Source organism: Euwallacea similis, chromosome 5 (assembly GCF_039881205.1).
Source record: "Euwallacea similis isolate ESF13 chromosome 5, ESF131.1, whole genome shotgun sequence".
NCBI classification, from domain to species: domain Eukaryota; kingdom Metazoa; phylum Arthropoda; class Insecta; order Coleoptera; family Curculionidae; genus Euwallacea; species Euwallacea similis.
Window position 1 is genome coordinate 6,453,942 of NC_089613.1, and position 13,053 is coordinate 6,466,994.

Consider the following 13,053-nt stretch of genomic DNA (forward strand, 5'->3'; position numbering starts at 1 on the left):
AATGAGTCGCTGAAATTAGGGCGTTTTACAGATTTTTTTCCGGCCACTCAGAGGGTTTTTCAGTCCTCCCAAACGGTTTCACCCTGTAGCTTTCATCAAACCTTTCTTCCTCGACGCACACGTTACAGCACCTCCGACCAAAAGTGTATCTTTACAGTACCAACGTAGATGGCAACTTTTAGCCGCGTTGGTACCTACCGGATTCTTACCTGGCAGCTACGTCACGCCGTTGGTATTCGTTGGGTACCGCCGGTGATGGTCGCAACCAGCACCATAACAGTTAATTTCCATTCTTTTGCCAACAAAGTGATTCAACCCAGAATCTGGTAGTTCAAAGTGCCATTTTAGTGATCAGAATTGCTAAGAGCTTTTTACATACGTGAGTGGATTATGGTGATTTTTCAGTGATGGGTCGCGGGAACAAGTTATGGGTGAGTATTTGGTGAGATTATGTAGGGAAAGGGGGATTTACTTAGTGAATTTGGGTCTGCGAGTACAGTTAAAGTGCAGCTAATGTTCGTAGCTGCGTGTAAATAAGGCTAATTAGTAGTAATTGAGCAAGCGTTGGTATAATTTTAGGTGCCAAATTAAGCCTGATGACGGCTCCTAACCGAAACAGGTTTCTATCTCAATAAAGCTTCTTCTAGAGTGCATAATAAATTGTACAAAACTAATAAATCTAAAAGTCAGATTTACTCTAATAACATAACAATGAATTTTGCATTTTTCACTCGAGTTAACTGACCATTATTCTCAATTTGCATAATGCGGGCTTGTGAAATTACATGCAGGTTGTAAACATGTACGAGAGGGCAATAAACCCTCTCGTGATGGTTATGATACAATCAGAACCATTTCGCATTCTAATTAGTCGAAGATCAAGGTTTTTTTCTAGTTGGTTTTCCGTGAGACATGCCACTTTTAATAGTGAAAATCTGAGAAAAAGTGAAATTTCCGAATTTTAAATTGCCGTAATTATGGTTAAAAAACAAGGTTGACTTTTTATTGTATTGGATTTGTTACAAATCTGGTAGGAAGGAACCAAGGCTGGCGTTTAAAGAATTGAAAGTTGTCTATTACCACAGTTTAGGAGAATATTTGCTAAATACCTATTTAAAACAGATTTAATCAATTGGACCGATTAACTAAAATTCGAATTTAATTGAGTTTGAAAGCCGCATAACTCTAGAGAATGTTGACGTGATGCCGTTTGCATCTTTTCTCGTTCTCCTTCTCGATTATTTTAATTATTTTTAATTTCACTTAATGAATTCATTTTGAAATTTAATCTCATTCACCCGCGTTAACTTTTCCAAAATCCTGATTACAGTATTTACCATGATTTCTTTCCATTTCGATTACCTTTTCCATTTCCATTATCATATTGATGAAATAAACAGATAATGAGTGAGAATATTCTCTCTATTTACCCTCCTTAACTACTAGATTTGTGTATTCTGATTCTAAGACTCAGGGTTCAGATCTTGGTTTTGTTTTTAAGTCTAGTTAGTTTTGACGATTTAAAGCTCTGCTTCAGCCTGGATGAATTCCTCAGCATGCTGTCCAGCAAACCTTTTATTTCGGTCCTCATAAGAAGTATTCTGAGCTGGATATTTATCCAGCTCGAATCCAGTTCGAATTATTCGTAACGCAACAGGAGCAAATTTTATTTTATTTGTTGTTACGTTTGAATGGAAGTCAGCGCTTTGCTTCCACCTGGATAAGTTATTTGATCATTCCGCTCAGAAGACTTCTGAGATTTCTTCTGATCCTCTCTCTCAGGTTATCGGCAAAGTGTTGGACGCACGCATTCAGTAACTTGGATGGCCCATATTCAATAGCTAAATGCTCTACATTTGACTGGGTTTACAACGCACTAATCCTCAACATAAGTCCGTCGGTATTATGAATCGAAGGTCGCCTTGCATCACACAACATGCTAATTGTCAATTTTGTTTTTAATTTGCATGCTTGAGCATGATTCCATAATATGCAAATTCAGTACCTACGAAATCCGCAACCGAATGGGCGATAATCAAAACAATTCGTACTCCTTATTAAATAACCAAACACTAATAGCGGATTATGCCATAATTAGAAGCGGGTACTCGCACACGGTATGTTCGTGGTACCTACCTGCAGATGGTATTAAGTTGTAATAAGCACTCTCTGGCGGACATGTGTTTAAGTACAGTTACGCATCTTCAATTTAACCGGTACCATTGGTCCCCCAGGGCAAAACTACATTCCGGAGAAAGTCATTTAGCTGATGAAACACCGATTGATAGATTTTATATTAAAGTGGAGCACCTTATGACATTGCACTTGTAGTCCTAGAACGAGAATACCTAGGTATTCTCGCTCTTCTGTCTCACCTTTGCCTAATGGCAATTACGACGGTCTACTTCAGCCAATTAGGGTAAAAATTGTCATTTCCTATATGCGGATTTTCTCTTTTTTACAACTAGAGATGGTGGCATCTGCTTAGCGACATAGAAAGAGAGCGTTCTTGTTATCAGGAAGGCGTGGCCGGTCAGGAAATTGATGAGGATTTTTTTCAGAAGAACAACACATTTTAAGGTGAAAGTGGCGAGTGAGAATTACAATAAAAAGGAATTTATATGGCCATAAGGTGTCAGTATCAGATTTTTTCATAAAGAGAAAGACATATAGAAAATTCACAAGAGCAGGTAAAATTGAATCACGCGTTGACGAGATACCGACGTTCGAAGTTTGAACAATGGCAAAAAGTAGGGACACCTTCTCCTTTGGGAATTTTCAGAATTTTCTCTAATAGGTTATTTTTCAGAATATTTACTTCATGATCAGAAAGTTTTGTACCATATTCCAGTAAACCAAATTAACCTGATTTTTATCCAAATTTTCCCTAACCCGATACATTTCTATTCATTATTTTTTAGGAACCTCAATTATCCTGATTTAGTTCTTAAGCCATCACTTAATTTACTCGACAACTGATACTTTACCGAAACTGATATTTTAGCCCCTCCTTTATGAAAGCTAAAGTTACTCAAACTGAAAAATTAATCAACTATGAATATAATTTACAGTGCATCGAAATGTGAGTACTGGTAAAAATACTAGTAAGGTCTTATTCCCACGTTATACCTCCAATTCATACATGGAACATTTTACCGTTCTAAAACTTTATCCCGATATTTCAGATAAGGTCCTGTTCCCACGGATCGCCGGAGCAGACCTGGGAAGTTTTTGTGTTTTTTTTCTGATTATTTTACACACATTAGCCGTTATCCAATTACACATAAGTTTTAATCATATGTCTGACGCATATTAATTGGTCCCAGCAGGATGTAGTAAACTAGGGTTCAAATGCAATAAATTTAGGCTTCTTCAATGCCTATTTATTTAATAAAATTATAAAAGTTAATCGGCTCAAAACCTCCGTTATTCACTTACACATAACACTCAAAGACAATTCCCCATTAGACCTCCATTCTCACATTAAATTGGCCGGTACGTAGACACTTAACCGTTAGATTTATTCATCTATGTGTGCGGCCTTAGATGCTTTACTACGTTTTGGACATAATCTCATTGAAGATATAATAAAAATAGCGAAAAATTCCCATTGTTCATGCAGCCCAAGCAGTCACTAACCTTCTTCAAGGCTGATCGCAAACCACCCGACCTTTTCTTTGCCTTTTTGGTCTTCGATACGGTTTACAGTAGTGCAGACTACTTTGGTCTGTTTCAGGTGAAATGAAGCGGCCATCAGGGTCACAGTGAGTTGAAAAAATGGTACGAAGTCGTACCCCGTCTCAAGGGGGAGGCTCCCAGGGCTTTGAAATGGAGCGAAAGTACTCGGTACCGTCGAATCCGGACGCCAGAACCTTCTCAGGGGCTGGTTCCGAAGACCTGCATGCCTGGTCGATTTATCGGTGAGTTTTTGCGTTAATCACACTTTCATTGTTTGAGCAACATCATTGTTTTCCGTGTTGGGTAAGTGTAATGAGGTAAGCCGATGATCTACGCAAGCTAATTATTCGGTATCACAAGTGGTTATTGGGCCCTACCTTCTTCAGTGGGGCAATCTTTCTTTTATGCAAGCAGCATTGACGATAATTCAAAATAACATTTGCATTACGTCTCGGCAAAAAATATCACAGATATATTAAATAGTATGCAAATAACAGTGGCGTAGCGCACGCTTTTCCCGGGCAAAATAGATCTAAATCCTAAACTTCTGATTTATGCTGCAATCATCTTATAAATTAAATTTCAGCGATGTACACTTCAAACTGTCCAAATATGTCAATGGTGTATCATATAGATATTTCAAACAATTTCTTACAGAAACTAAAAAAAAAAGTTAAAATGTATGGAAATAAGTGCCTGATACGCCTCTGGATTGCACTACTAATTCAGTGAATTTTTCGTGATATTACTGATAATTCAACTGAATTTTCCATACAAAAAGCAGCGGCGTAACACACATCCTCTTCAACTGAAAACAAAGCGCTTCACTCCTAAAATTACTCCTCAATGTAAAGAAGCAGCGGCGTAGTCACATCATTTTAAATTGCAAATATGTATTTCCTCAAATGCGATCTTGAAAAGCCCGAATATATCGGACGGATATATCTAAGAATTACGTTTCTGATTTTTCTCTGATTCTTCTACTCTAATAAATTTTCCTATTCAGAAAGATTTGTTACATTTCTGGTTCTTGCCTACGATACTACTTTGAACACCAGAATCACCTAAATATTTCCAGGCAAAATTTAAATTCGGATTTCACGGACAGCGCTCTAGGATCCACAGATAAGAGCCCTTTGCCCTATGGGAACTTCCAGTTGAGGGACACCACTGTTCAGTCCATTTTATCGCACCCTCGATACGGACCCAAGTGAGTTTTTCAAGTTCCATATGGGCAAAACAACATGGTTTTCATTCAGATCAGCTCTGGGATCCAACATGTATACATACCTGAAATTCGGCCTACCGAGGGTATTCCCCCCGAACCACAATGGTTCCACTAGGTCTGGAAGAGGAACTCCGCAGCAATTTTCTAGAAATGCTTCCAGTAGGCCTAAAGCTAGGTAACAAATTAGACATATTTTTGTATAGAGTTCATGGGTTTTTTACAGGAACCAGAAATTAGGAAGTAGGGGCCATAGGGAGGGTTCCTCGGGGTATGACAGTAGTGACAATGAGGCCGCGCATAATCTGCAATATAAGCATAATAGGAAGTACCGATCCGACCCGGATTTCCGCATGCAGAACACCCATCCTTCTTACCATCATGGGGTAAGACACACCCTCTTTCGATTATAAAGCACGATACGATCATTCAATAGGCACACCCACTTAATCATTCAAATTCAAATCGCTGCATGAATGACGACGGGTGCGTTTACACTCTAGTTACATATGGACAGGCTCGATTTAACCCATATTAATATGTTGATTTGAGTGGACGAACCGGAAAATTTTGAACAGAAAATTTATTTACTCCCAGAAATAGTTTAAGTTTGGAATTTTCTGTGTTTGCACAGAAATAGGTACAACGGGTGTGAAGTAAGTAATGAAATATAAAAAGAGAGGACAAAAACGAATACGAAGAAAGTGAAAATTACAAAACGAAAAGTTGAAAGGAAATCTCCTTTGAGGTTGCTACATTGATTTAAAAAATCAAAGAAAGAATTTTTAAAAAGTATAAAATAAAAAAAATAATATTAAAAAATGTTTAATTATGTACAGGATAATTTTTATTATGTAACTTCTGTACAGGTTCAAGAACACCAGTCAGCTTTGCCTTTGGCCGCCCTCCAACAAGGAGGCATAAGGCCCATCAACACCCAATGGGCAAGGAATAAAAGTATCTCAGAGGCCAATCTTCTAGCAATGGAGTATAGCAGGGCATACCATCCAGCTTCCCCTCAGCTTCACCATCTCCAAAGAGATCCACGCAGGGCCAGTGTGGCCGAATTCGCACACCACGGGTCCCACCATCACATTCACCACGATACTGTGGATCAAAGGTAACTTTTCCACTCTTTATGGCCTTTTCCAAGCCTTACTGGATGTTTTAGCGTTATTAGCCACCACAGCAAGCCAGTATCCAAAGCTGAAAGCCAGTTTTCTATTCCTGTGTCAAGGAAAGGCCCTTCGGTCATTCGTTCGGACTACACAGCTCAAGAGGAAGAGATCAATGCAGGATTTATTTATCCCCATTTGCAGGCCAATCAAATCAGCTTGTGGCCCACCCCCAATTCGTGTTTCAGCTCGAAGAGTCACTTACTAATTAGTGAGGCCTCTTTTGAGGCCAGAGGAGGAGATTTGTTCGCCATTATGGCCACTTCTGAGAAAGAGGGTACTGCTGTTTTGGATTTGATCGCAGGGAGGAGGAGGTTAGTTCAAGGAGAGGTGAGTTGTAATTAAATGTGAATAGCTATAAAATTGCATAATGATTGACTTGGAAAGACAAAAGATGAGGGCAATTTAAATTGTGAAACATAGAGAAATAAGATATGAGGAAGTGGAAGAGAACAAAAAAATGAAGTGTGTTTTTCCAGATTTTGCTTAATGGCCAAAGAGTGAGAACTGACACTTTGGAGAGCCGAGTGGCCTATGCCCAAAGCGACTCCAACTTATGCGAGGACATGACAGCCCTCCAGATCATGAGGTCTGTAACATCCACCCTCTCCCCACACTCTATAACAATGATTTTTTGCAGATTCCACTACGACCTCAAGAAACCGACAGATAAACTCGGGTACCTAAAAATCGACTCTTCAGATCGGGTAAGCCATAAAAAATTATTATTCACACCACCAAAAATTGTTACTTATTTATTATTTGTAGATAAATCTCCTAATTGAAGAGTTAGGGTTGGAGCAAGTTAGGAACACAAAAGTGTCGGCCATGACTGTTTCGGAGAAGAGAAGACTTAATGTGGCGTGTCATTTGCTTCAAGATACTGACGTGGTGGTCCTGGATCAACCAACAAGGGGGATGGACATATTTGATACGTTTTTTTTAATAGAGTAAGTAAGCCAGTCATTAAAGGATGTGTGCAAAGTAAATGGTTTGTGATACTAAATTAATCGATTTTCTGCCCTCTTCAGTTCAGGTTAGTTCATATTAGCTCATTTTCTAGTTAACTTTTCTGTTCCTTTATAGTTTTCACAATATTTTAATTTTTTACTGAAACCTTGTGCTGTCACTGGCTCTTTTTCAATTTTAGGTACCTGCGCCAATGGGCAAACGGGGGCGCCGGAGGCAGCTCTCTAGGGCGCATCGTGATCCTAACCCTTCATCCACCAACTTACGAGATATTCATGATGCTTTCTCGCATCCTTTTGGTGTCCGCTGGAAGGGTCATGTTCAGCGGCCGTAGAAGGGACATGTTGCCATATTTCGCCCTAGTAGACTATCCGTGTCCCAACTTCAAAAACCCCTCGGATTACTATTGTAAGTGGTGTTAAGGTTGAACTTTAAAAATCGATAATTAAAATTTTATTTTAGTGGATTTAGTGACGTTAGATGATTTATCAGCTGAAGCGATGCTGGAGTCCTCTCAGAGAATTGAACAACTGGGGGAGATTTTCAGGCAGAAGCAGCCCCCTTTGAGCGAACCCGGACCGCCGTCGGCGTTGCCGATGCCGGTGAGGCGGTCCAATTGTCTCGTCCAGGGCTGCGTCCTCTTCACGTATGTCTAACTCGGCCTTATTATTCTCAACCTTATGATTTTTCTCCCCAGTAAAGCCATGGTATACACGCAGCCAAACACCTTCATTAAATGGTTGACTCTCGTGATGTTGTCGGCCTCACTGTCCCTAATCTTCGGGGGGATCTTTTGGGATGTCCCCAACACGGATCCGCAACTGATCTTAAACGACCGATTAGGTCAGTGGCGAAGCTTACTTAAAGCTATATTTTTGTCTATAAATTCTTTTAGGCTATCACTATGCTGTGATGTGTCTGGCTCCATGGCCACTGCTGCTCTACATGACTCTTAACGAAATTAGAAGCAACAAGAAGACTGTAGAAAGGGACATTAAAGACGGACTATATGGTAGATTGACCTACATCATTACAAAGGTCTGTTTCGACATTATGTTCTCACATTCTTAACTATCGATTTTTATGGACTTTTCCAGACTGTAATTAACTTATTTCCTTCGTTGTTCATTTGGTTGATCTATGTGATTCCCAGCTACTCAATGTGCGGCCTTTACATGCAGAGCCAAAATAACTATGATGGCTTCTATGTTTATATAGGTGAGTTCAGCTTCTAGCAATTTTAGAAGCTTCATGAAGGATTTACAACTATTTTAGGTGTAATGTCGCTATATCTGTGCTGCCTGCAGAGCCTCCAACTGGCCCTAATCTACCTCCTGCCCTTCTCAAACGCATCCTCCATTATAGCCAGCATTTGCTCTACTTTGTTCTTCTTGGTCAGCGGATATATGTTGCATTTCAGGTTGGAATTTGTTCTTATTGAGAGTTGAGACCCTTATGTGCTCTTTCAGAGATATGCCCTCATATGTGAGTTGGTTGCGGCACATAAGCCCAACATCCTGGTTACTGCCTTATGTTCTCAATAGAGAGCTTAGTCCTGAGGCCATAGAAAGCAGTGCTGTCATCCCTCGCTGCAGAAATAGACAGGTATTTTATTTCAACTTATTAAAAATCTCAATTCGTCACGGGAAAGCAGAAGTTTTTCTCTCGTGTCAGTATGACAGTGACAGTAACAAAGAATTTGGCACTTGAATGAAGTTTTAATATCAACAAATGTCTAATTTTACTAGTCCGATGCTGAATTTCTAACCTTACACGTATGCCAAATTCTGTCATTGTCAGTTGTCTATGCAGCGGAAAAACATCTTCTCCCATAGGATCAAACTGGGAAGTCTCATGAGATTGTCGAAACAAGGGATACTAGAATTAATAAATCTCATTTGTCCAACAGTTTAATCTAAGAACTGACAAGATCTAATAGAGTCCAAATAAGGGATATTTTTGACATTTAGGTCCAACAGCAAGATATCATAGTTCAAGTCGCTTGTCCACCTCCCAATGGAACTCAAGTGCTCTTCAACTACGGATATTTGCCCTTCCAGAACCAAATTTTCGACTACAACAATGTGCCTTTGGCCCTTTTAGTTTTCTATTTAATTTGTATTGTTTTCGTCTGCGTGGGGTTCGTATGCAATTGTGGAAGGACGAGGAACGGTCGAAATCGCTATGGAGATCCCAATAAACCTTGAAAACTCACCTGTTTTTAGGATGATTTAGGCAATTTAGGGTCCCAATTTGTACATATTATTAGCTGTTAATGATGATTTGTACGTATTTTTTTAACTTTATTATGTGTACTGCGCAATAATAGAATAAAGGTTTAATTTGCTGAAATTTGAATTTATTTAAAAGAAAAATTACTAAAAATTCATCAAACAAATTTAAAGCATCTTTATTATACCACTGGTAAAAAACTTTAAAAAATGCTTTTTTCCCTTTTTTATACTTTTTTTCTTAAGGTTTTTTACATTTATTAATTTTTTTTCAAGTTTTTTGCCCTTTTTTAAACACATTTTTTTTTTTTGTTTGTCAACCTTTTTAACACTTTTTTTTACATTTTTTTCCTTCTGAAAACCGGGCATATCAGCTTTCGACGTATTTCCAGGCGCATTTGAATTGAAGGTCAAAGTACCCTACTTTACTTTTCACTATATTTTACAACATAAAAAAATGAGGCAGAATTCTAATTTAATACCACAACAAACGCACCAACACTACTTTACAACTTCAAATATCCAGACCGGAAAACTCGATGATATCATCGTCCTCTGTAACATGTTCCTGCTCACCTTCTACTGCACAAACCAGGCACTTTTCACCCATATCAACCCAGCATTCTTCACAATAAATAAAGTGACATCCCTCATTTGGGCACTCAATATATTTGCTGAGTTTCCTTGGTTCTGTCTCCTCGCATAACTGGAAAAGTTTTGATTTGAATGAAAATTACTTACGAGTTTTCTTTATACCAAACATTTCCTTCTAGCGACTTTGAAGAACTTTAGCCACAAGCACCGTTGGGAGTATATGGTCATTACTTGGAAAATGTTGTAGTTCTCCTCCAGACGCCTTTCTCTGGCTTTTCTCTCCAGATTTTTCTTTATACGTCTATATATTAGCAAGAATAGGGAGTTATTGGAAATGTATTGAAACTTGAAAGTTATACTAACTGTCTGAGCCCGATTCTTCGCTTTAAAGTCTGATTGTACAGAAAGAGCGTCCTGACCTTTTCCCGACTTCGGAAGAAGTAGGAGCAAATGCACCTGCGGGTCCTCTGGGTGTACGTCTGCACCCAAATCATCACATAAATGGCCAAATAGGTCCCGAAAATCTTGAATAAATAGGATCTTTCTAATTTTGAAGGTCTAGGCAGGCACTGCTCATTGCTGCGCTCCATTTTAATGCGCTTCTTCACGTTGAAACCTCTCACCAAGGACTTCAGCAGAGCTGCTATCATCCCCGTCCCTTTTCAGACAAAATTATGAGGTATTCTATCGAGCAAATCATTCACTAACCTTTCACTTGCAGCAATAAATCGTGCCGTCCAGTGGTCAAATAGTCAATTTTGGCATGTCTTCGTATTAGATCTAACGCTTCATAGAAGAGACTGTCCAGCAGAATAAATACGCCTGCAGTCAGCATTTCCAAGATCAGCAGGAACGTTTCTTTGAACATGTACTGTCTTTCGGACTTCAGGGGTTTGGGGCTTAAGGGGTCCACGATAAGGGTACGTTCAATTTTTTTTAGGGGGAGTAGAGTTAGTTTGCCTGCGGTTCTGCGGCGGGCGTCGATTTTTCGAAAATATCTGAGATCATATAGTTCAAGTTAGTTCAAGTCGGTTCAAGTTCATTCGCAATTTAATACCTAGTGATATAAAAATTATCGAACTCCAAATCCTTTAAATATTTTTCCTCATATTCCTGGCTGTTGATCAGGATCCTTAAGAATATAAAGGCCAATAATCTTTTCACTAGATTAAGAATAGCGTTCAATAATGCCTGTTTGGACTTGACTTGTTTTATTATGGCCACAGAAGTATCTCTGGCATCCCTCAAGTCCCTAATTTGCTTCAATTTCCCTGGAATTATCCGAGAAGTCTTAAAATATACCAACATTGATCACAGTATTGACCTATCTTATATTGAAGTTTTACGTCTTTGAAATTCTGAGATAGAGATATCCGGGAGTGCTGGAGGTACGCGTAGCCCTCTCCCAAACCTGGATCGATGTGCTTTGAAGGGTCGCACCTGGGAATTTATATTACATTCGTAGATTCGTTTGGATGAACTCAAACAGACCTTCCATCTCCTCCTAAAGAGTCAGCAATGTTACACACAAAATTCATCTTCATAGGCCAACAAAGGAGCCATCCGGCTATCCATGTTACAGTGTCGTAGCACTTGTCGTATCCATTCTGAAACATCTTTTGACAATTACTGGTGGCATTGGCCAGTTGACCCAAACAACGCTGTTCGATTTTCTTCAAGTATTGCTTTTCGTACACTGCAGCTTCTGCGTGAATTGCAGTTTCATTATCCACACTTTGTACGCTCACTGCATCAAGATAATCGTTTTCTTCTTGGACTTTCTTCATTGCAGCTTCGCCCTCGACTTCCCCGGTTATAGGAGCTGAAACATCTCTTATAGCCCTAAACAGAAAGTCAACTTGATGCCGACAATATTGAACTCTTGGACACTCTGTCAACATGGTAATTACCACGGGAAAAAGTGATTTCGGACAGTAACTTTGAAAAATCGAACCAGGTACCTGATGGTGTCTTTAACTTCATTGATTTCGGTTTTGATGCCGAAAATCGCATCTACAAAGGGCTTAAACATGAGAGTGAATCTGGCCTTTGTCAGGTTGTACTGAAGGGTGGCTGTGCAGGCAAAAACCCTCACCACTTCCCCGCTATTATGAGAGATGTTTTGTATGGGGCCGGAAATGACCATGGTGATGACCATAGCCTTAAGGACGCTTCGCCCCACTCGTCCCCCAAAACTCGGAAAAGCTAGCAATGTAATACATCTTACTTGAGTAGAGAAAGCTAATCCAGTCCTGCATGAATTAAGGGCCAGTAAATAAAGGTCACAAGATTATATGGAGGATAACTTCCTTGGAAACCAAGTATGGAAATTACCCTCCTGGTTGAGATCTTCGAATAAGATGCGATGCCTGCTTACCCCAATAAAAGACATATTGTTACTGCTAACCAAAAAGAGACTTCTTCAGTGAAGCTGAGCTCTGTTAACACATATCTGTGGAAGCTTATCCCTAAAATAAGCCCGCAGATGAATCCAAAAATGGCTTTTAGCTTCAAATACTGATTGGAGGTGGTCAAGAAGAGATGATTGAAGAGGGCGAACTTCTTCAGATATTGAAGTAAATCTTCTGGGCTAAAGCGTGACATTTTTTAGTATCATGTGTTAGTCAAAATTGACGCTAGAGGCCTGAGTGAGCAGCTGTTAGGTATTCGTCAAAATTGAGGTCAAAGGCATGTGTAAGAAGGTAGATGGTTCCTCCCCTTCCTTGCTTCAGCTTTGATAGAATTTGACGATATTTACAACATTTTTATTAAATTCTTTGGGTGAAGTGCATATTTTTTCAGTACTTGAGTAGTACTAAAGTACTTGTACCGGCTATTGCGGTGTAAACCTACGTATTAACCTGAATTTTTTTGAGTCAGAGTGAAGCTTCTATGGGCTTAAAATGATCCTTCTATACTTTTTTCTTTTAGCACTACAAAATTTCAAATTTTGCTCTGAAGCATTTTTGCAGTGCCTGAATAATGTCAGGATACTCGTACCTGGTACTCCGGTGTTAACGCACGTATTAACCCGATTTTTTATGTCGAATTATACACTTAGAAACTGTTATGTATTAAATTTTTCGATAGTTCAGGTTAGTTTCGGTTATTTTTATTAATGAGTTAACAATACAACATATCAAGCAACCCAAATCACGTGCCTGTACCAAAACGTACTTTC

General features: G+C 39.2%; 2 protein-coding genes across 2 annotated transcripts; one reads left to right on the forward strand and one right to left on the reverse strand.

Moving 5' to 3' along the window:
• Positions 1 to 169: 169 nt before the first annotated feature.
• Positions 170 to 9,392, forward strand: LOC136408823 (ATP-binding cassette sub-family G member 8). Its single transcript, XM_066389997.1, has 18 exons — positions 170 to 431; positions 3,737 to 3,920; positions 4,757 to 4,888; positions 4,938 to 5,081; positions 5,130 to 5,289; positions 5,773 to 6,023; positions 6,075 to 6,408; positions 6,558 to 6,667; positions 6,719 to 6,785; positions 6,847 to 7,028; positions 7,229 to 7,455; positions 7,510 to 7,693; positions 7,745 to 7,890; positions 7,943 to 8,085; positions 8,145 to 8,265; positions 8,323 to 8,467; positions 8,517 to 8,652; positions 9,018 to 9,392. The coding sequence occupies exons 2-18, from the start codon at positions 3,778 to 3,780 to the stop codon at positions 9,252 to 9,254; spliced, it is 2,862 nt and encodes a 953-aa protein (XP_066246094.1). The 5' UTR covers positions 170 to 431; positions 3,737 to 3,777; the 3' UTR covers positions 9,255 to 9,392.
• Positions 9,393 to 9,792: 400 nt separating this feature from the next.
• snky (sneaky) lies at positions 9,793 to 12,476 on the reverse strand. Its single transcript, XM_066390703.1, has 9 exons — positions 12,250 to 12,476; positions 11,834 to 12,124; positions 11,364 to 11,714; positions 11,197 to 11,312; positions 10,930 to 11,143; positions 10,581 to 10,870; positions 10,236 to 10,530; positions 10,035 to 10,173; positions 9,793 to 9,984 (listed from the first exon to the last, which is right to left on the reverse strand). The coding sequence occupies exons 1-9, from the start codon at positions 12,474 to 12,476 to the stop codon at positions 9,793 to 9,795; spliced, it is 2,115 nt and encodes a 704-aa protein (XP_066246800.1).
• Positions 12,477 to 13,053: the final 577 nt, after the last annotated feature.

Bases quoted from the DNA above. Each gene is read 5' to 3' on its own strand.
- LOC136408823 (XM_066389997.1), top strand. From the start codon at position 3,778: ATGGTACGAAGTCGTACCCCGTCTCAAGGGGGAGGCTCCCAGGGCTTT. The intron at 7,694-7,744 runs GTATGTCTAACT...TTTTCTCCCCAG, and splicing joins CAGGGCTGCGTCCTCTTCAC to TAAAGCCATGGTATACACGC. The intron at 8,266-8,322 runs GTGAGTTCAGCT...CAACTATTTTAG, and splicing joins TGGCTTCTATGTTTATATAG to GTGTAATGTCGCTATATCTG.
- snky (XM_066390703.1), bottom strand. From the start codon at position 12,476: ATGTCACGCTTTAGCCCAGAAGATTTACTTCAATATCTGAAGAAGTTC. The intron at 12,125-12,249 runs GTAAGCAGGCAT...TAATTCATGCAG, and splicing joins ACAATATGTCTTTTATTGGG to GACTGGATTAGCTTTCTCTA. The intron at 10,531-10,580 runs GTTAGTGAATGA...TTGTCTGAAAAG, and splicing joins TTTATTGCTGCAAGTGAAAG to GGACGGGGATGATAGCAGCT.